Source organism: Gracilinanus agilis, chromosome 2 (assembly GCF_016433145.1).
Source record: "Gracilinanus agilis isolate LMUSP501 chromosome 2, AgileGrace, whole genome shotgun sequence".
In the NCBI taxonomy this organism is placed as follows: Eukaryota; Metazoa; Chordata; class Mammalia; order Didelphimorphia; family Didelphidae; genus Gracilinanus; species Gracilinanus agilis.
Window position 1 is genome coordinate 153,674,786 of NC_058131.1, and position 23,573 is coordinate 153,698,358.

Sequence of the window (23,573 nt, forward strand, 5' to 3'; positions counted from 1 at the left end):
CTTGGAAGTTGCCAGTCTTCTTATCATATTTGACCAAATTGTTCTTGTCCAGCATGAGAGCTGCAGTATGCACCAGATCTAGCCGGCGCTGATCCAGCAGGGGATCACCCTTAAGGTCATCATGTGAAATGCCATAGAGAGTTGGGGAACGGAGCATTCGGATATATAAATAGGCATAACCCAGCCAATTTACTGCATCCTGCAAAGACAAGAGCTCACTGATCTTAGAAAGAAGAGTAAGTATCAAACAATTACTAAGATTCTAGGAGGTTATTACCAAGTAAATCCCCTAAGACCTTGGTAATGAATATAACTGGTAGCACTAGCCACAAAATCTTATAAATAAGCACAACAAAGAAAGTCATTAAGGAGAAAGCCCTGTTGGATGCTAAGTGATTAGTAGGACAAGATTAAAGGTACTAGCTCATTCTTCTGACCACTTTATCCTAAGTTCAGAATAGATCTGAGAAAGTGGAATCTAGTGGGCAGAGCAACTCTTACCTTAGCATTCTGGACATTCCCCAGGACAATCTCAGCATTGAGCATGTCAGGCAGCTTTGATACCATCTGGCTCTCAATAGGTAGCTGCTGATTGAGTAGGGACAAATAGTACTGCAGCTCCCCATGAGATGTAATGAGGATACCTTCCCCTTTTGTATCATACTGTGGTCGACCAGCACGACCCAGCATCTAGACCAATCAGGAAAAGAAAGTGAATTGCAGATGACAAGAAAGCTTTCTGTTTGACATAAAGTATTCTGGTATCTTCTTAGTACCCTTGCACAAAGTTTTGAACCAAAATACACTTAAGTTAAAGGCCCATTACCTGCAGAATGTCCAATGCTCCCAATTCTGTCCAACGACCCTTTTCTGGGCTATACACCTGTGTGCCTTTAATGATGACTGTATGTGCAGGAAGGTTTACACCCCAAGCCAGAGTTGCTGTAGAGACTAGAACCTAATAGAGGCAAGTCAAGTTTTAAAGATAATCAAGGGCTGTACTATTGGTAACAAACCAGATTGGTAAGCAGCTCTGCCTTCTCAAGGAACTAGCCCTATGAAAGGGGACTATCACATCAAGTTACATAACAGGGTCACATTTACATAGTGCTTTAAGGTTTACAAAACACTTTCTTTACAACATTCTTAGATAATACAAGCATTATCACCATTTTACTGATGAGGAAACAGAAGCCCAAGAAGTTAAGCAACTTGCCTAAGATGGATCACCTAGCTAGTAAGTGGTAGATGTGTAAATGAAATTAACTCTAGCCCATTCATAGTCAAAAATCTACTTACCCATGGCATCTAGATTACATCATCCCCACCTCCCTCAGGGGAAGTGGAGATAATTTAATCGCAGGTGACAATCTAGATTATATCATCCCCAGCTCCCTCAAAAGGGGAGTGGAGATAAGTTAACCACGTGTGACAATAAGTATCAAATCAAGAACAAGGGACTGCCCTTTGGGCAGAACAAATCAGTGTAGAGGCTGCCATTGGTCCACTTGAATTAGAGGTGGCCCACAGGAAACAAGAGATTCTATCTCTTTAAATACATGGGTTACAACCTGGTAAAGTTAGTTCAGGAGTTCAGGAGTTGAGGAGTGGAAGGAGTTCAGGCTTTGGACTTGGGGCTGAAGGTGCACGGCTGAGACCTCAGAATGCTTCTACTATGAATTGTCACATGGGTAAGTTAGGCTGACTTCCTTGGCCTATCTTGGCGTTTCCAAACTCTGCCTTAAGTAGGGCTTATAACCTCTCTGATTTCTAAAGTCTTGTGGCTTGTAACCTAGTTTAGTTAGCCTTTTAACCTTCTCTCTCTGTCCAGGCCTCTCCCTCTTTCTAATTACTTATATTTACCTTCCTAATTGTAAATAAACTACCTTAAACTGGACGCTGACTTGGGTCTATTTTAATTATGGAATCAATCTGAATTTTTGATTCCTGGCGGCCACACTTTAAATATATATTTATAAAATACCTAAAAATCTCCCTCTTACATAGAATAGAATTTTGAACAGTATAGAACAGGCCAGCTTCCAACATATGCTTGATAAAATTATGGAGAAGAACCCTTTTTGGTATCTCACACACCCTACAATCTTCAGGTAATGGATGGCCTCTGGAACTATAGCAAACAAATTTCCAAATGGTTAAAGTGAAGTTGTGAGACACCTTTAAAAAGTGACTCTCTACCTATGCCCAAAGGGCTTTAAAACACTGCCTGCCCTTTGATCCAGCCATACCACTGCTGGGTTTATACCCCAGACATAATAAGGAAAAAGACTTGTACAAAAATATTTATAGCTGCGCTCTTTGTGGTGGCAAAAAATTGGAAAATGAGGGGATGCCCTTCAATTGGGGAATGGCTAAACAAATTGTGGTATCTGCTGGTGATGGAATACTATTGTGCTCAAAGGAATAATAAACTGGAGGAATTCCATGTGAACTGGAACGACCTCCAGGAATTGATGCAGAGTGAAAGCAGAACCAAGAGAACATTATTCAGAGGCTGATACATTGTGGTATAATCGAATGTAATGAGCTTCTCTACTAGCAGCAATGCAATGACCCAGGACAATTCTGAGGGACTTATGAGAAAGAACGCTATCCATATCCAAAGAAAGAACTGTGGGAGTAGAAACACAGAAGAAAAACAACTGCTTGATCACTTGGTTTGATGGGGATACAATTGGGGATGTAGACTCTAAACAATCACTCTAATGCAAATATTATAATATGGAAATAGGTCTTGATCAATGATATGTAAAACCCAGTGGAACTGCTTGATGGCTATGGGAGGGGGGTGGAAGGAGGGGAGGGAAAGAACATGAATCATGCAACCATGGGAAAACAGCCTAAACAAACAAACAAAAACAATAACAACAACAATGTGACTCTCCCTATCTCCCCCCAAACAGGACAAAACCTAGTTGTCTATATGTCACCACTGCAGTATGTGTATCAACCATGCTTTCCCTCACCTGGATGTGTTTATCAGCAAAAAGATCTTCTACAAGTGTTCGGTCAACTCTGGTCATACCAGCATGATGAATGGCAAAGCCATAAGGCAAGAGGTCCTTCAATTCCAAATTCTGTGGCATAGAAAAGACACTTGAGGTGAGCCCTATTTTCCTGTCCTCGGTTTATTTGAAATCGTAACATCATCACATCATCAAAAAGTCTCTGAAACCTCCAAATATGCATTGCATACAGATGAGGAAGGCAAAGCTGCCTACAGAGTTTTCAAGACTCCATTTACACAGTAATTCCCCATTAGGAAAGAATCACATTCAGGACAAGATCTCAAATATAAGTGAGGCAGGGTCACCAACGCACTAATTTCTTAGGGAATACTTGCTGATGTTGCTGCTATCCGAAGCCAGACTCTGGTACTACATGTAGTCTGCAGGCCCTGAGTGGAACCTGCCTTTTCATTCTCACCTTGCACTGTTCAGCTTCTGTCCGCAGAACCTCAGTGGAAGCAGAGCCTTCTCGAAGGAATAGGCCCAGTGTATCTTTTTCTAGACACATATCGCGGATGGCCCTGGCTGTCTTTCCTGTCTCTTTTCGAGAGTGGACAAATACTAGCACCTGCAACGAAATTACATAATGACAATGCAGAGATGCAGCTCCAAGGGCCACTCCAGGAAATTTCCTGAGAAGCACAGTAAGCAGAAAGTATTCAATATTGCAAAAGGTCAAGAAGCCAAGGTTTTGTGAGGAAGGCCAGCCAAGGAGAAGTAAAAATCTTGGCTGTCTAAGAACTAGTAAATGTCTGAGGCCCAAATGAACTACAGAAAACCCAAAGGACTCAAGATGTTTAGAAGAAATCAAATCAAAGGAACTTGAAACTAACCTGGTTTTTCCCAGCATGTTCCATAATCTTCTCATAAACTATTTCATTCATTATCTGGAAACGTTTGATTGCCTTCTTCTCTGTGATACCCACATATGTCTGTTCAAGAGGCACTGGACGGAAGCTTAAAAAGAAATAGTGACATTTCTTTTTAAAATAGTGTGTGTGTGTGTGTGTGTGTGTGTGTGTTGTTTAGAGGAGTGAAGAAAAAAGAAAGTCAATATTTTCCCTCATCCTAAGAAAACAAATGCAAAGGGGCTCAGTGGATTGAGAGTCAGGCCCAGAGACGGGAGGCCCTGGGTTCAAATTTGGCCTCATACACTTTCTAGCAGTGGGACCCTGGAGAGAGGGAGGGAGGGAAAGAGGAAAGGAGGGAGGGAGGGAGAGAGGGAGGGAGGGAAAGAGGAAAGGAGGGAGGGAGAGAGAGGGAGAACAAGAACAAATGCAAAAGCCCATTTCCTCAAATGCACTTATTGTTTACTTCACAACTCTCCCCAAGGCTCCCAAACCCAATTCAAGAGATTTCCAGGCCTTAGTTGGAGGCCTTTTGAAGAAATAGATTTGGTGTATTCTTCTCTAGACATATCCTGAATGACCCCGGCTGTCTTTCCTGTCTATTTTTGAGAGTAGATAAACACCCAATTGTATGGGAAATAGCAGAGAGAAAAATCTCTTTGAGTTGACAGCTTCAAGGTCCTCTTCATACCTGTTGTCAAAGTAAAAAAGGCCCTTGGCAGGCTCTACACGTAGAAAAGTGGCAACATCCTCATAGTTTGGGAGGGTGGCACTGAGCCCAATGAGCCGAACTTGTTCCTGGGTCATCTCAATGTTTCGGATAGCCCTGGCTACTAAAGCCTCAAGGACAGGACCTCTGTCATCATGAAGAAGATGGATTTCATCCTGGAGATGATATGTAAACAAAAGTTAGCCTTGTTACAAGAGAAATAATTCCCTGGACTCAATTTTTTTCCTCTAATAGATACTAATTGTTTATAATGCCTATATTAAGGTAAAAGAAGTATCTTACTCAATCCCTCACTAAAAGGCAGAGACATTATCATGTAGTACCAGAGAGACTCCTGCACTTTGATCAAGAGGAAAAATATGAGCATGTTCATAGTACATGGCACAACAGCCCTGCACATTATCTGTATCTTGCGCAAGTTTGTTGAACCCAAGAGAGCAACAAAAATTAGGAGAAGAGATACAGATAAGGCTACCACTTATTTATAGCTCAAAGAAAAAAAATCACCAGAGGAAAGATAAGATCAGTGGCAACATTTAATTTACTTTAAGAGGTAAGTTCTTTAACTGGTGCAATGTATCAAGTGATTATATGCAAAATTCTATTTTTCTTCAAACATGTTTACCCCTAGAGCATTTCTTTTCTTTTAGCTCCTTTATTTTTTAGCTTTTAAATACTTGATTTTTTCCTCAATTACCCATAAAAGTAATTTTTAACCTTATTAAAAAAAATGTGAGCCAAATAATCTCCTTCCCTTGGCAAGCAATCTGAAATAGATTTTATATGTACAGTAATGTAAAACATTTTTCCATATTAGTCATTTTGTACCAAGAATTCAGAGGAAAAAAATGTAGGAAAAAAACAAAGAGAGTGAAATATATTATGTTTTGAAATGTATTCAGACCTCCTGGAGTATTTTCAAAATCAGATATGCCGAGTCATTAAAAGCTAAAGGTTTACAGGATCTAGAGAATGAATCCGAGAGAACCACTTCAAGGAGAGATAAAAAGCAGATCTAAGTCTAGTGTCCAGAAAAATTCCCTAACAGCCTCCTTTCTTTCCTTCCATTTTTTTAAAACCCTTACCTTTTGTCTTAGAATACAGGCTAGGTAACTGGGGGAACGTGACTTGCCCAGGAACACACAGCTAGCTTAGTGTTTGAGGCTAAATTTGAACTCAGGTCCTCCCAACTCCAGGCCTGGCATTCTATCTACTCTGCCACCTAGCTGTTGGCTTAACAGTTCTCTCAGAGTGGAATGCCACTGGAAGGACTGACTTTCTCTACTATGGAGCTCTCCAAGCAAAGGCTTGATGGTCACTTGTCAAGAGAAGCTGAACAAGAGGTTCAGGGATAAATTAAGTGAGGGATTTCCTTCTGATTTAGCCACCCTCATTTTGAGTACTTTTCCTGATTCTTATTGTCATTTTCTAAAATATCCTGAACTTGAATATCTGTAACCCTCAACTTTGAGCAAGATTTTCTATCAGTCTTAGTTTTGTATTAACGGCACTAAAAGCATGAAACTTGTATCAGCTACAATATTAGATTCAAGTAATTTTCTCTAAGAGGTTTTTCTCTTGATCCTTCAAATCCAGAAGTTTTCTACTTACCAAGATGATGAGTCGTACTAGTTGGGTGTAGGTACGTTCCCCACCCTTTCGGGTAATGATGTCCCACTTCTCTGGGGTGCAGACAATGATCTGAGTGGCATTGATTTCCTCCTTGCACAGTTGGTGATCACCTGTCAGCTCTGCCACATTAATACCATATGTTGCAAGGCGCTGAAGAATTAAGAATCAAGAGACATCTTAGAGAGGAGAAGTTCAAAAGTGGTGTTATATTATATACTTCATGACACAAAGCAAATCTTGTTTCAGGATATAGGTAGCTCCCATAAACAAGGGAGCTACCTATTGACTAAGCTGGATTATCTCCAAATTTTTGGCCCAGACCTATATGGGTTCTTCTCACACAGAAATTCCCTCCACCAATACAAATGAGATGTAAGTGAGATGTCAGCATGGTCAGAGAGCTAGTATAGGATATGAATTCAGTTTTCATGATGCTATCCACTACCTCAGACTGTTAAATCTGTGTCCACATATGACAAACAAGTGAAGGTGGGACTACATTTCAACCAAAAGGAGAAAAAAAATGGAGTACTTGTAAACAACTTTCATTGCTAACGTGCATATAAACATTTAACAAATACTGTACTGATGAGAATAAATCAACTAGTAAAGAAAAAAGAACAGAGAAGAAAAAAACCTTGACAAAAGACAGGTACAAAGCAATTTTTACTGCTAACATCTAAAAATTTCCAAGTGAGGCTACATATCACAGAACACTGAACTTGTAAAACCACAAACAGAAATCAAAAGGTTCAAAACTAATTTCCATCAGACTTGCTTCTTCTACCCACTCCAAGGACTTCAAAATAAGGTTAATAACACTGTCACACCTCGTTACTATTCATAAAAGAAGGTTTAGAGAGTAACTGAAGATATAAAATTTACAGTTAAGTCTTAGCAATAAATTGGTCTTGGGAAAATCTAGATCAGAGTTAACTTCTTATTGTAGCCCTTACCTTTCCAAAGTTGCCCACCATCTCCTGTACCAGAGAACGCATAGGAGCAATGTAGATGATCTTGAAATCATCCACATTAATGGTACCATCCATGTTAATATGCTTCCCAATCTCCCGGAGCATACACATCAATGCCACATTAGTCTTGCCAGCACCCTAGGACAAACAGCAAAAAATATGAGGTGAGGTAAGAAAACAAAGAAGGCTAAATTTATATCTTATCCTAGACTCAAACGAACATATAAAATTAAGTTACTTTGTCTTTACAAATCCAATATTCATTTTATTCACAATCCCTCCATTAATGAAATACAGATACATCTCAAGCAAAATGTAAAGTTGATCTCAGAAGGTAAGAATCTCTGGATTTCATACCGTGGGAGCACACAGCAAAAGATTGTCATCAGTCTCCAAAGCAGCATAGTGGAGTTTGCTTTGTATTCGATTGAGTGTTTTAAAGCCCTCAAATCCAGCCTGAGCATATTTTGGTAGCTTCTCCACTGGTAGCAATTGCTTAAAAAAAAAAAATAGCATTCAGATCCTATTGACAAAGTCTGGAAGACTTGGTGGTTCTATCTTGCTAAAGAGAATCTAGCTGCAGAATATCAGAATTTTCTAGAACCACCAACTTCCGGAAAGATGACAGTAATTTTTTGAAATAGGCTAACATACCAAAGAGATATGACATTTAATGTTTAAATTTCAAATGTCTTCATCACATAAAATGAATGAGCCTAAGCAAGAAAAATGTGGTGTCATTATGCATAGGTCCTAATAATGTCTTCAACTCAGAGCCTGTTGATTTGAACCCAGGTCACAAGATAGGGTCAGAGGGATCAAGCTATGCGATGCAATAGAGCAACAGGCCTGGAGTCAAAACTAGCTTCAGACAGTTCTCAACTGTGACCCTGGGCAAATTACTTAACCCCCCAGCCCAATGATGGTGAACCTATGGCATAGGTGACAAAGATGGCAGATAGAGCACATGCACACTGTGACCCCTACCCCCCAGTTACTAGAAAGGCAGAAGGACCCAGGTGGAGCTGCTCCCTTCCTCCTCTCTACATACACTCGAGGATATTCTTCACTTTACTATTCCTCTGCCCAGCAGCTCAATGGGAACCTTCTTCCCTCCCCGGTCTAGGATAAGGTGGATAGCTCATAGGCAGCAGACAGGGAGGGGACTGAAACATTCGGGCCACTCCCCTCCCCTTCTCTATACTTGCTAAGGACATTCCTCACTTCATCCACCCCTCTGCCCAGCAGCTCAGTGGGAGTGCTCTCTCTCCCTTCCACTGTGTGGGGTAAGGGGGGCAGAGGATTGGGGGGGGGGGGAGGGAGGGAGAAGGGGCCCGGCAGCAAAGCATATGGTCTTGAGGGTGGGCATGGCTTCTAAAAGGTTCACCATCACTGACCTAGCCCTTGTTGCTCTTCTGTCTTAGAACTAATGCTAAGACAGAAAGTAAGGTTAAAAAAAGAAAAACAAAGCAAAAACCAAAAAAAGCAGGATCAATTTCCAATTCTGGGATAAAACCAAATGCCCAGATCCCATAAAGGGTCCAAATAATCAAAGTAAAAAATAAATGTGAGATTAGACCAAAGTAATAGCTTATCAACAAAAGAAAAAGGAACATACCTCTTCAGAACCAAAGGGTTTGGGTTTCAGAGCAGGCACATGTACCTCTTCATAGCCCTTGCGCTGGCGGCGGAAGGATCCATCAGGAAGTTGACAGCGTTTATTGGCCATGAAATGGCTCCCCTGGGTGAAGACCAGATCCTCCAAGTCTAGAACCTGCCTTGGGGCTAGTACCTAGGAACATCAAAAACAGCACCATTCACCAGAAAGCTTCTTTTCCCCTCTTAAATTTCAATACTGGCATTGTCTCAGCTGATTGAAATAGCCTTGTTCACCTACCTCCCCACCCTGATCTAGATCCATGGTTTCCAGATCTGTGTCCATTCTGGACTGCCGTACACGTTCTCTCCTTGACCGCTCCTCCTAGAACGGGAAAAAGGCAAATATCATCTACAAACTTAGGCTCAAATTCTTTATAATGCACCTATATAAAGCAAATTTAGCTTGGAAAGGGTCAATTCTAACAAAATAGAAAGTTCACATGCCCACAAAAGCATCAGAATATGCTGACAGCCTCAAGCCAGTATGGCAGTCTGGACTAAAAGGCAATACATGGTGGCAATAAAGAACTTAGGGTCTTTTGCCTATGGTCTATTTAAACTATTGGTTCTGATCTGAACCCACTGACAGGCATTCAAGTGGCCCAGAATAAAATTCAACTCCATATTTCAGCTCTTTAGGAACCATTTTGTGAACTAATATTTCAATTTTTCTTTCTTTCAAAGACAATTACCTAATTCAGAAAGCTTACTGAAAAATTATAGCTCAAGTCTTACCCGGATAAGATCTTCCTTCTCAGTTTCATGGAGTTGATAGAGGAATTTGGAGAGCTCTGGATCAGATTCCATCTTTCCCATGATCCTCTCCTTTTCAGCTTCACTCTGTGCACTTGCCAGCAAAGTACAATATAAGACTATAAAACAGAAAAGAAAAAAGATGAAACATGAGCAGAAGGGGCAGAAAAGGAAAAACAGGATAATGGGGAATCCAAGTTATAATGTTATAGGAACCACACCTATGAAAACAATCTCCAACATATATACAAAACGAAGAGACAAAACCCTCTGTATACTCACTCATCATCCTATGTTGCCTCAGCACTTTAATAAAATCGAATGTGTTGAAACCCAGGAGCAGGACCAGCTGATTCTCACACTCTCGATCATCACTGGCTGTCTACATAGACACAAGATATGATTAGAGTCACTACAGCAGATTGCTTTGTACCACTTTATTTCCTATGAAGTCAAATACTCGAGTATAAAATCTGATTGAGTGGGTAGCTGCTTGTCTGAAGGAATGGCATCATCTTTATATTAATCCCAACATAGATACCTTCAGGATCTCTAGCACTTCATCTGCCTTCTTCTGAGATACAATGGCATCATCATAGAAACGGCTAAGTTGTCGCTGTAGCCAAAAGGCATCAATGTCCCTTGGATGCAAATCCTTTTTCTTGGAGCTCATCAACTCACCAGAGGCTACAAGCTATAAAAATAACTTTGATCATTAAAATGGACACTTCTTAGTAAGTATATTAGGGAATATAGAATAGTTTAACTATCAGATCTATGGAAAAGGGAAGAATTTATGACCAAATGAGATAGAGATCATTATAAGATGTCAAATGAATCATTTTGACTATACTAAACTTAAGTTTTTGTACAAACAAAACTAACATAACAAAGATTAGAAAGGAAACAACAAATTGGGAAAAAAATTCTTATAACAAATTTCTCTGATAAAGGTCTCATTTTTTAGATTTATTGAGAACTAAGTAAAATTTATAAGAATACCAGCCATTATCCCCTTGACAAATGATCAAAAGATATGTACAAGCAGTTTTCAGATGAAGAAATCAAAGTTATCAACAATCATATGAAAAAATGCTCTAAAACACTCCTGAATAGAGAAATGCAAATCAAAACAACTTTGAAGTATCACCTCACACCTATCAGACTGGCCAATAGGAAAAGGAAAAGTGGTAAATGCTGGAGGGGATGTGGCAAAATTGGGACATTAATGCATTGTTGGTAGAGTTGTGAACTGATCCAACCATTCTGGAGGACAATTTGAAACTGTCTAATAATACCACTACTAAGTCTGTAACCCAAAAAGATCAAAAAAGGGGAAAGGACCTACTTCTACAAAAATATTATAGTTGCTCTTTTGATAGTAGCAAAGAATTGGAAATTGAGGGGATGTCCATTAATTGGGGAATGGCTGAACAAATTGTTGTACATATTAGTGATGGAATACTATTGTGCTGTAAGAAATGATGAACAGGATGATTTCAGAAAGAGCTGGAAAGACCTATATGAACTGATGCAGAGTGAAATCAGCAGAACCAGAACACTGTATACAGCAACAGCAATACAATGGGATGACCAACTGTGAAAGACTTAGCCGGTCTTAGGAATATAATGATCCAGGATAATTCTGAAGGACTTCTGAAAAAGAATGCTATCCACCTCCAGAGAAAGAATTGTTGGAGATGGAATGTAGATCAAAGTATACTATTCTCCACTTTAGTTTGTGTTTTTATTTTGGGGTTTTGGGTTTTATATGAGTATTTTCTTACAATAATGAACAATATGGAAATATGTTTTGCATGATAATACATGTATAACCCAGATAAAATTTGCTTACCATCACCAGGAAAGGGGAGGGAAAGAGACAATTTGGATCTTACAACTTCAGAAAATGCTATGTGGAAAATTATTACATATAATTGATAAAATATCTTTAAAAAAAAGTCCTGTCTCCTATGCTTGAAATCAAGCCATATTCCCAACCATATAACCTTTTAAAAACAGTTATATAATTTTCCTGATTGTTAACTGAAGTAAGGTTTCATCAATCTTAGGCTCTAAGCCAGTGATAGTGAATCTTTTAGAGACAACGTGACATGTCCCATGCTACTTACCCCAGACAGGGGAGGGAGAAAGAGAGAGGAGTGGCCCGAATGCTCCACTTAGGGGACAGAGTAAGAGCTTCCATCAGGCAACTGGGCAGAGAGGCCAGGAGGTGTGGTAGAGAGGATGAAGGGAGCAGCTCCACCCAAGTCCCTCTGCCTTTCTAGTAACTAACACTGGTGGGTGAGGGCACATGTGCCCAGAGAGGTCTCTGCATGCCATCTTTGGTACATGTGCCATAGGTTCGCCATCATGGCTCTAGTTAATCATAGATTTATTTGTTTTTTTTTTTCTGAAAATTTATGAGAATCAAGAGATTAGTTGCTCACCTTTGGGTTCAACCTCAAAAGGTATGTTTCATTACAAAGTTTACTTCTATCACCTGGGGAGTGAAAGCTACACCAAGAAATAATCTGATCATCAATCCTACTCTACAGATTGTGAAAAGGACAGAAAGGCTGTACTCACATTGGCTGAGAGGGTGCAACGCACAACGGCCTCATCTCCTTCCATATCATCATCAGATGCTTCTTCTCGCACCTCCCCATACACATCTTCATCCCCTTCCTATGGGTCAGATTTAATGAGTCAGAGCAGTACCTGGTGGTTCTATAAAAGTGTATCAGTCCCAAATAGATTCTTATAGCAGAATCCTTAGGATTAAACAGTTTCCTGAAAAGTAGATTTCACAACATCTTCCAAGACTTTAATGAACAGACCAACAAAACTATATTAAGCATGGAAGACAAGGTCATATTTATTCATTGATCAGATTTTCCACCTCTTTCTTACTCCTCACCAACGACTTAACCCATTGGGTATCATTCCACAAAGGGGTAATAGAGCCAGTAGAATCAAAGCCCAAGCCTAGGATTCCAGTATTAAAATTTCAGACTAATGAAGCTTTTTAGAATAAACAGACAATGAGATAAAAGTCATATACTTTGAAGAACAAAGAAATCGGTGGTAGCAATGTGCACTAGTAGAATCCAATGACATTCCTCTAGCCTAGTTCATTTTAGAATCATAAAACTTTTAAAGTTGAGAGGGACAATAGAGATGATCTACTTCAATGCCTTCATTGTAAGATTAAGGAAACTGAAGCCAAGAGAAATTTTAAGTTGCTGCCTCACATGTTTTGTTGGAGGCAGGACTCCAGACTCAGACTTCTTGTACTATACTATGTTGCTCCTTATATTTCATGATATAAGGTGCCATATCAAGGAGTCAAGAACAGCACTGGTTTGGAATAAAAGTTTGCTTATAAAATATTATGAAGGAGAAAGGAAGATTATAAGTAGTACTGTCTCACAAAACAAAAAAAAAAAGCAGGGATGACAAAAACAAAGCTGTATAAAGCTTGAAGTGAGAGATCAATCCATATAGGTTTAATATATGAAACGGGAAAGGACAACAAATTAATATGAAGTCCGAATGATGAAATAAGTGAATAAGTGAAACTGACACTAAAGATTAAGTAGTGAAGAGTAGCTTGCTATGACCAAAGAACTAGAGGAAAAATTACTTAAGCTGGAGGCAACATAGGGATGAATTTTCAAGTCTCAAAGAAAAGATGATTCCAAAAGAATGGTACAGGCTTATGAAATATTAGCTCCCAACCTCGTCCCAAAACAGCAACTATTCAATATGCTTCTACCTTCTTATTGCTGTGAAATCTTACTGAAATGTTCTCTATACACACTATGGTTAAACTTCATGAAACAATGGGAAAAAGAACCAGCAAGTTTTTACAGGATTTTCTAAAGCAGATGGTATTCTCAGTCACACAACTGATTCAAAGGTATAGAGCAGTGATGGGCAAACTTTTTAAAGGGTGGTGGTGGTGGGGGGCCAAAGGAAAGGAAATGCTCATATGTCAGTCTGTTTCTAAGGCAACTCTTTCAAAGTTTCATTGTATTGTATTCGTCAGATTAGGAATAATGTTCTGTAGCAGGATAGAACATTTCAGGGGGCTGCATCAAGTTTGCCCATCACTGGTATAGAGAATAAATGATAACACTGTTATTGTTTATTACCCACAAAAGGCACTAGATTGGGTAGAGCAAATGCAGCCTTTAAAACCTCCAATATAATACTTCTGATGTCTATAATACAGAAATAACTTTTTTCAAAGAGCCTGAGTACCAACACCAAGCAAAGAGGTAGACATGCTTAACAAGGGTATAAATGAGTGTCATTTTTCACATTTTCTGTGCTAAAAGTACAAAAAAGGATTCTCTGTAAACGATCAGAGTTGCATAATATTCCTTTTTTTTGCAAATAACAATATGTTGGCTGCACTGAGTGCTATAACAGTACAGATACTTCTTCAATGAGATCTGTCACTTAAAGGACACTGGTTTAACAATCCATGGAATAATGCATTGTCCAGATGATAATGTGGTTGAATAGGCAGCACAATGAATTTACCTATTAGAACATGTATCTTGGATGAGTATTAACAAAGAACAATGAGAAGGATAGGAGGAAAATTAGACTGCATTTAGGAAAGTTAGCCAGACAACAGCATAGTGCTTCAGTGATTCCAAGCCCCTCCATTCCACAAAAGTCCTTCTTTTTAAAAGCAGTATTCTCCTGACAATGCTTATGGCCTATAAATCATAAATCATGATTCTCAAGACTCAAAACAGCCGGTGAACTAAAGGGCAATGGTGAACTACACAATAAATGTGAATATAGGCTCCAAGATATTACCAAGGCAACATGTATTAAGCACCTACTGTTTACATTGTGCTAAGTACTGGATATACAAAAAAAGGGCAAAAAACAGTCCTTGATCTCATGAAGCTCACAATCTAATAGGGGAGACAACATGCAAACTACTATGTATAAACGATTTACATGGAGGATAAATTAGAGGTAACCAACAGAAGGAAGGCATTGGCATTAAGGGAGATCCAAAGTCTTCTTGCAGCAGAAGAAACCTGGAAACATGGAAGGGGCCAGATTATGAAGAGCTGCATGCTGAATGGAAAATTCTATATCAAGTTTTGGAGGGAATAGGGAACCAATGTGGTTTGCTAAATTGGGCAAGGTGACATGGTTAGACTAGCACTCTGGGAGATCAATTTGATAGATGAATGGAGTATGAACTGGAATGGGAAGACTGCAGTCAGAGAGACCAACCAGAAGGTTGCTACAAAAATCCAGATATGAGGTGATATGGTCTGTACTAGGATGGTGGCAGTGTCAGAAGAAAGAAGGAGGTGTATATGAAAAATGTCAAGGTAAAATTGGAAGGGCGTGGCAAAAATTGGTATAAAGTGGGAATGCGAGGAGTCAAGGCTGCCACCTAGGCTGCCTGGGAAGATAATGGCATCCCCCACAGTAATAGGATAGGAAAAGAAAGCATGGGGGATGGGGGTGGGGAGGGGAGAAAATGAAGAGGAAGAAGACAATTATTTCAGTTTTGCACATTTTGATTTTAAGTTAAGATAGCCATGGGACATTCAGTTCATAATGTTCAAGAGGCAGTTGGAGATGTGAGACTAGAAGTCAGGAGAGAGGCTAGTGGATGTCAAGTGGATCTGAGAATCACTAGCATAGCAATGATAACTGAATCCATGGGAACATATAAGATCATCAAGCAAAATGGAACAGAGGGGAAAAAGAACTCAGGACTAAGTTTTGGGGGGACACCCATAATCTGGATGAAGATCGAGCAAAAGAGATTTGAGAAGGAGTAGTCAACAGGTAACAGAAGTAAGATCGTATCACAGAAATCTAAGGAAGAAATTATCAAGAAGAGGGTGATTAATTGAGTCCAAGGCTGCAGAGAAGACAAGAAAGATGAGAACTGAGAAAAAGTCATAGAATTTGGCAAATAAGAGATTATTGGTGTAAGATTAAAATTAATATCCAATAACTCCAAGTATTATATATTTTTAAGATTTATTAATAATCACTTGAAGTAGAGGAAATAAAAAGACAAAAGTAAAAAGCTTGAATAAAGAGAAGTTTCCCGACTGTGTGTTAGGGGAAGAAGAGAGAAAAAGGGGCAAGGTTACAGAAACTTTATCTCCAAAACATAACAACATGATTCTGGGAAACAGAGTCCTGGGGTACAAAATTCTAATTACGCATTAGTAACTTCAGAGAAATTTCAGTTGAATATGAGGCTGGAAGTCAGACTGGGAAGACTTAAGAGGATGGAAAGAAAAAAGTGGGGGCATCTAGTGTAGACAGCATTCTCACGGATGACACAAAAGGCAGATTCTAGGTTGATTACCTAGATGTGCTGGAGGGTTTTTTTGAGGATGAGAAAAGAGATAGGCATGTTTGGAGGCAGGAAGGGATGTGAAATTTTAAAGAGAATTTCATGGCATGAGATTCCCTTAAAATTAGAAGTTAATCATAACAAGAATAATAGCATAGTAATAATAATAGGATTTATAAAGACTTTAAACTTTGCAAAGCAATTTACAAATATTATCTCATTTTATCCTTACAACAACTTTGGGAACTAGGTGCTAATATTATTCCCATTTTGCAGATGAGAAAACTGAAGTTAAGAGCTTTTTTTCAACGTGAAAGAGTAACTAAGTATCTGAGGCTCAATGTCTTCCTGACTCTAGGTCCAACTCTCTAGCTACTGTGCCATCTAATCACCTCATTAAGCCATCCCATCAAAGACTGAAAGTGTGGAATTATTAGTCAGTTTCACAGCTTATCACTTACCTCTTCATCTGACTCAAATTGTACATTCACACCATAAGTTTCATCAATATTATCATCTGTAAAGGAAAATTAAAGAATTAAGGATGAGTGATTAAGGAAAGATAAGGAAATTCTATAACAAATTTTTCTTTGGAAATTCTATAACAAAGGTTGAGAATTCACCACTATATTACTTCATGGTAAATGCTTCAACCTTAAGAGAAAACAGAAAGAAAAGTCACCAAGCTTCAAGCCCAGAAGAATCATATATTAGAAAAGTTTTTTTTTTTAACAATTTGCATTTACATACTAATTTAAAATTTCTATAACACCTTACATATAGATTTTGTAGATAAAGAAATTGAAGCTACAAGAAGTTAGATGACTTGCTATTACTAAGTGGTAAAGGTGAAATTGAACCCAGAGCTCATCTAATTCCTTCCCTATGCTCCTTCTACTATATCATGCTGCCTCTTTTAAGGGTTTAAAGCAGGGATTAAAAAAAAAAAACAACCTTACCTTCTCTCTTAGTATTGATTTTAAGGCAGAGGAGTAATATGAGTTAGGCAATGGGGGTTAAATGACTTCCACAGGGTCACATAGCTAGCAACTGTCTGAGGCCAAATTTGAACTCAGGTCTTCCTGACTGTAGGCTTGGTTCCACATCCACTGAGCCACCATCTACCCGCCTCCTAAAGCAGGGGTTCTTAATCTGGCATCCAATAACTTGCTTTCTGCCAAAGGGTGCATGACACCAGAAGGACTAAGAATTGCTAGTTTAAAGAGCCTTAAAAGCTTAACTAGTCTTACCCAGAACCTGAGTAAAAACATTTTCTACAACAGATTCAACCAGAAATTACTCTACCTTTGCCTGAATGAAGAGGAACTTATAACCTTTCAGGGCAGTCATTCTAGTTTTGGTTAGTACCATTTCCCAATTAGAAAAAAAAATTTTTTTTAAATATTCAGATGATGTTTGCCTCATGTTCCTAGTTCTGCCCTCTTTAACATAACAGTCTTCCAAACATTTGAAAGCAGCTAACATATTCCAAGCCTAAATTTAACTTAAGGTTTGACTTAATTAAACCTAACCTTCTTCTGTGTCCAAATACTTGTATCTCAGCCAGACATAGCCATCCAGTCAAGTTGCTCTGTTTTCCTAATTAGCTGGACTTAATCATATTAAATTTTCTGGGATAATAAATCAATGATTTGTAATAAAGAAGAATCACGAGAACAACCAGACCAAAGAATCTTTAACTGGTAGGTTCTAGGGAAATAGTTGAATTCAGGAATAATAGTTTCCAGGGGCCAGCAAGCAAATCAACCAACAAGACTAAAACATAAGTTTTGAAAAGTTAGGTTACCCATGTTCTGGATTTCCTTGTCTCCACCATAATCTGTGATCTTTTTGCCCAAATTCACTAATACATGGTATCGGGTATCATCTGTCTGGCCCAGCAGCAGGTCAATCTCCTTTCTTCTTTCCTTGTCACGTAATTTCTCATTTTTCAAGACAGCTAAGACCTCATCTGCTGCACCACAAAGGATATCCCGTGGCTGATAGTGGAAAAAAGAAGCATATTTTAGTCTTGATAGTTAAAACTAGCCAACAAGCCATGAGAAATTTTAACTTTTCTATTGTTATTATTGAGTTGTCAGTCATATCTGACTCCAAGTGATCCTATTTGGGATATTCTTGGCAAAGATAATGGAGTAGCTTGCCATTTCCTTCTCAAAGCCATTTTATAGATGAGAAAACTGAGGCAAGCAAGGTAAGTGACTTGCCTAGGGTCACACAGCTAGTAAATGTCTGAGGTCGGATTTGAATTCAGGTATTCCTGACTCCAGGTCTAGCATTCTATCTACCATATCATCTGACTGCCCCAAACAAGCAATCTATAGCCCATCAAAACCATTATCACCATTAAACCACCCTTTATTATGTTATAAAGCAGTTGTGATTCTTTTGGTTAAAGATACACTCTTCAAAATCACACAAATGTGACTGCTCCTGTTTTAAAGGAAAGTACAAACTGCTATAGAAGGGAAAAGTTAAGTGTCTTGGTAAATTGGACACAAGTTTCTCCATATCAATTCACCTAGAGGATTAAGTATACTCAGTGCCCAGAAAACTCCAAAACGCTTATTAGCAATTACTTTATCACTTGCTTCAATAGATTATCTTAGACTTATGAGGGTCCTCAACCAAAACAGTTAATTTGGGGCAGTTTAATGTGGAAGAGTCATAAAAGAAACAGAGAATTTAAGATGCCTTAAGATAACTCTCATCAAAAACATGGTATCTTTCCTCAGCAGCTTTGCCTAAAAACTTACCTGATCCCCCAGTGCCGCCTGGATGAAGCTAAGCAGTACCTCATAGGTCTCTCGGGTCTCCTTGGTTTTGGGTTTATAGATGATACCCACCATCTCATCAATGCCTTCTGAGAGCAGTGTATAGCCTTTCATCTTATTGATGTCATGCCTATCCTCATCACGCTTTCTTCGTCTGAGTGGAGTAAACCAAGAAAGGAAGGTGATGATCAAGACCTATTCCTACCACATCTCACCCATTATGATAAGGCTAATTCAAAAATACACCCTTCTGTTCAACTTCACATCTTGGAAACAATACTACAGAATCTGTCTTCCCAAAGTGAATACAATTGGTCGCATTTAATTTCAAGAACTATTCTCCTATTATAGTACTGAATGCCAAAAAATTCCTATGCCAGTTTTTCATCAAATACTTAAACATTTTAAGAATTTGACACTTGATTATGAATCGTTTTCTGGTCCCTTTTCCCAGTGCCATTAACCAATTTTGATCACTTTTTCCTACATGTGAAGAATTTAAAATCAGATAACTTGAGGGCAAAAGAAAATTAAGTAAATGATCTAGTCTCTACTAGGAAAAAGCCTGAAAACAACTGTGCTGAGAAAAAGAAACAGTTCTACAAAACAGATATTAATGTTTAAAAATTTTTTAAATGAAGTTTTTTTTTTCCTGCAGGAACATTTGCTACAGGAGGGAACTGTTTTATCTTCATTTAAAAAAAAATAATTTCATTGACAAGTATAAAATCAGCAAAGAACCAGGGATAAAGACATTGTCTCTAATCCCTGCTTTCTTATTAAGTAGCTCCTTCTCCATGAACAAGTCACAAAATCAGTTACATCTTATGAGAGGAAGATGAGCCAAGGAAGAGTACATTTATAAATTCAGGTTATCCAGCTCCAATTGCTATAGCAAGCAATCCTATTCTTCCCTAACTGGATCTCTATTTCACTCACAACAGAAACTATTCCAAATATTCTTTTCTTATAAACCTCCCAAATTTGCCTCTTCCCCTGCTCCAAACCAAGGACTCCATCTATCATTTTACCAAGAAAAGGGAGGTCATTGGAGATAAGCTCTTATTTCTCTCCTCAAAGCTCTTTGACATCATTTTCAACTCTCTCCTTTCCCCCACTAGTTTGACAATAAAGTGGTCCTCTTTGGTAAGGCCAACCCCTCTAGATATTGATCTGATTCTTTTTTTGAGCCTTGATCCTTCTCAACTTGTCTGCTATGTCTGAAGCTGTCCACTCTCCGTCTGTCTCTCCTCTGAATTTTTGTGACATTACTCTCTCCTGGTTTCTTCTCATATAATAACTTAGTCTAAGCCCTGCTTTGGTGGCTCATCATCCATATCATAGCCCTTAACTTGAAGGTGTGTTCTGGACCATCTTTTCTCTTCTCCTTATATATTCAGATACAGTCTCTCCTCTGAGCTTCAGTCTTGCAGTACTTAGTGGAGGTTTTAAAGTAGCTGTCTTGGAAATACGTCATACTTGACACATCTAAAAGTGAACTTATGATTCTCCCCAATACTTGCCTCTTCCAAACTTCCCTATTTCTGTCAGATACCGCCATTCTTCCAGTCTCCCAGGTTCATGATAGGTCTAATCCTGGACTACTCACTCTCTATCACTCCATACATCCAATCAGTTGCCAAATCTTGGCATTTCTAGCTCCATAGTATCTTTTGCATCTGAGGCCTTCTCTCTACTCACTCAGTCCATTACCTTAGTTTAGGCCCTCTTCACTTCACCTAGATAACTGCAATAGCCTCCTCAAATCTCTAATTGCAGTCCACCCTCTCTGCTCACGGGGCAGTGATTTTCCTTCAGTACAAATCTGACCAAGGAACTCACCTCCTCAACCATCTCCAGTAATTCCCCAATGCTTTTAGCTTCAATATAAATACTTCTGTTTAGCTTTTAAAGCTCTTACAAAGTGGCCTGAATTTACTTTTCAGTCTCACTGGTCTTTATGCCCTCTTCTGAACTCTAAGATCCAGCCAAACTGGTCTTTTCACTGTTCCTCACACAAACAATATTACATTTCCTTGTCTTGGTACCCACTGTTTCCAAGTGAATTTTAAGAATCATTTATTACGGGCTTACTATGTGCAAAGTACTATGTAACATGCTTGAGATACCAACAGAAAAGATAGTCCCTGCTCTTGAAGAACTCAGTAAGGAAAACAAGATAAACAGAAAGTTTTAGCTTCAAGTCAAACAGAAAGGTCCCATGGTCTTTTGGGTGTAGCAGCAAAGTAGATAAGTAATGTCTCCTCTTTAATATCATGCCTACCAATAAAATTATGTCAGTTTCAAATGTTAAATCATTTGACAATGACAAGAACATTCTTTTATGGGTCTTTAGTAATTGTAGTACCCTGGAAGCAGATATCAGTAGTGACCATTATATAAAAGCTTGTTGATGATTCTATATAAGGAAGGGGCTAGTCAATATTATCTCTAATACATCTTCCAGTTCCAGCATTCTACACTTTATTTGTTTGTAAACAACACTTATGAAATATATATGAGAGACATAAAGTTTAGAAGAGAGAATCTCTAAAATCCTTTAGGGATTTCTAGTCAAGTAATTCTATATTCAACATTGCTTCAAGTATTTCAATGCAAGATATTTGAAAACCAACACTCCATAAAGTTGATAAACTTTAATACTTTCAGTTTCAAGGAAGAGGACAGAATTTGCTATATACTCACTTGGCTCTTCTCTCCTCCTGCATCTGAGGTTTGGTCCTTTGTGCCTTATCACCCATTCGAGTACCCTCCAGTTTTCCCACCAGTGAAAGTACCTCTCCTGTTGGCTCATCACGGCGGGTTCGGTCAATAAGAGAGCGATCAGCTTGAAGGACAAGGTTGGAGTTCTGGAATGATCATAATATTAGAGGAGCTAGAACAAGTGCAGGATTTGGTCCAAGGAGGCTCAATTCTTGAAATGGATCCCCTTTACCCAGATGTTAATTCTTTTTTTTTTTTTTTTTTTTAAATAAAAACCCTTACCTTATGTCTTTGAGTCAATACTGTGTATTCGCTCCAAGGCAGAAGAGTGGTAAGGGCTAGGCAATGAGGGTTAAGTGACTTGCCCAGGGTCACTCAGCTGGGAAGTGTCTGAGGTCAGATTTGAACCTAGGACCCTCTGTCTCTAGATCTGGCTCTCAACCCACTGAGTCACCCAACTGCCCCTCCCCCCCAGATGTTAATTCTTGAGAATAACTGTGCACTGACTTCACATGTACAATGGGCATAGTATTGCTTGCCTTTCTCAATGGGTGGTGAAGAGGCTGGAGGGAAGAGAATTTGGAACTCAAGGTTTTTTTTAAAATGAATGTTAAAAATGAGTAAAAAAATTTACAAAAGGGGAATAATTATACACCTCTACATGTGTACCTAATAACAAGTCAGATTGATAGGGTTTTTGTATTGAGTTTATTCAGTCACGTGCAGTTCTTTGTGACCCCATTTGGGATTTTCTTGGCAAAGATACTGAAATAGTTTGTCATTTCCTTTTCCAGTTCATTTTACAGATGAGGAAATCGAGACAAACGGGGTTAAGTGATTTGCCTAAAGTCACACATTCTGTAAATAGCTGGAGGCCAGAAGATGAGTCTTCACTTCTCTGCCACTGTGCACCTAGCTGACCCCTGTAGCTTAAACCTGTCGTTTTATTTTAAGTTTCCAAATTAGAGGTTTACCCATGCTCGTGAATACCTAAAAAGAATTCCTTCTATATGTTCCAAGGTCGTAATAGAAAAACACAGTTGTGTCTGACGGTGGGAGACTATGTATTAATAATCCTGTCCCATCTTAAAGTCTCCACTCTCCCTTCTTTTAGGATGTAGGGGGAGCCCCTATTGGTCTCCACGTTCGGACTTTCTTTTAGGGGCTCCTCTCATGACTCCTTAGAATGTAGCTAACTCCAAAATCCTCTTTCCTCTGCTTACTCTTCCTCCTGTTCCCCAAGTTCTAGAGATTCCTTCCCTTTTCCCAGGCCGAGCTCGGCTCGATACTCACAGCCTTATACTCGTACTGTAGGCTCCGGGCGGTCACATCCGCCATGGCTGCACCTGCTCAAGTGCCGTAGCCAAGGCCCCGCGAGTCGAATCCGTCCCTCAAAGCCCAACTCTCTCCGTTACTAAACTCTTCCAGCACAACGCACACACCACAGAAACGCTCCGAAGGAAGTCGATCAAAGAAGGAAGGAGCCGAAAGCTTCTCTCTTCCGGTTCCGGGTGAACTCCACTTCAAGAACAGTAAATCGCGCATGTGTACAAAGTTGGCCAGGGCACAGGAACCGGGAAAGGGAAGAGCCGGCTTCTTTTTTCTCGCGCGAGAGTCAGGCTCGCGCCTGGAGTGACGTCACTGTTAGTCGTTTAGCCTGCGCGTTGGGGTTCTTTGGACGGCTTATTTGCTTTGTGAGGAGTCACGAGCCTGTGCTGAGGTGCATTAGTAACCTTGAAGTGTCCGGATAGACTGCAGTAAATTGCTGCTCGCGCTTTCTAACACTATTTCTAATACAACGAATTATGAAATTTGTGATAGGCACTTTAACCGTTATATCACATAGATCTCTTGCCTTGGAGGTAAACGCTATCACTTTACTCACTTTACAGATTAGTAAAACTTGAGATAACTTTGATTTTCTTGGGTTATAGCTTTTGTTGTTAAGATTGATTTAAATATCTTTGGAAACTACTTAGAAATATAAAAGATAATGATAATGGTTTCCTGCGAAGTGAATATAACTAGAACCCCTTCATCCATGAAAAGCAGAATCCTAGGATCTTATCAG

General features: G+C 39.1%; 1 protein-coding gene across 1 annotated transcript in view; it reads right to left on the reverse strand.

Annotated features, from left to right (window-relative positions):
* SNRNP200 (small nuclear ribonucleoprotein U5 subunit 200) overlaps positions 1-22,930 on the reverse strand; it is a 41,524-nt gene extending 18,594 nt beyond the window's left edge. Inside the window, exons 1-21 of the mRNA XM_044663461.1 lie at positions 22,796-22,930; positions 21,485-21,648; positions 18,761-18,932; positions 17,791-17,983; positions 16,445-16,500; positions 12,215-12,313; positions 10,167-10,319; positions 9,908-10,007; positions 9,608-9,744; positions 9,111-9,194; positions 8,832-9,005; positions 7,571-7,708; positions 7,196-7,351; positions 6,219-6,389; positions 4,569-4,762; positions 3,863-3,986; positions 3,448-3,597; positions 2,988-3,098; positions 827-958; positions 502-690; positions 2-199 (exon numbers count right to left, since the gene is read on the reverse strand). Coding sequence (XP_044519396.1) covers positions 2-199; positions 502-690; positions 827-958; positions 2,988-3,098; positions 3,448-3,597; positions 3,863-3,986; positions 4,569-4,762; positions 6,219-6,389; positions 7,196-7,351; positions 7,571-7,708; positions 8,832-9,005; positions 9,111-9,194; positions 9,608-9,744; positions 9,908-10,007; positions 10,167-10,319; positions 12,215-12,313; positions 16,445-16,500; positions 17,791-17,983; positions 18,761-18,932; positions 21,485-21,648; positions 22,796-22,840 — 2,940 coding nt within the window. The 5' untranslated portion in view covers positions 22,841-22,930. The remainder of the gene's footprint in view (position 1; positions 200-501; positions 691-826; positions 959-2,987; positions 3,099-3,447; positions 3,598-3,862; positions 3,987-4,568; positions 4,763-6,218; positions 6,390-7,195; positions 7,352-7,570; positions 7,709-8,831; positions 9,006-9,110; positions 9,195-9,607; positions 9,745-9,907; positions 10,008-10,166; positions 10,320-12,214; positions 12,314-16,444; positions 16,501-17,790; positions 17,984-18,760; positions 18,933-21,484; positions 21,649-22,795) is intronic.
* Positions 22,931-23,573: the final 643 nt, after the last annotated feature.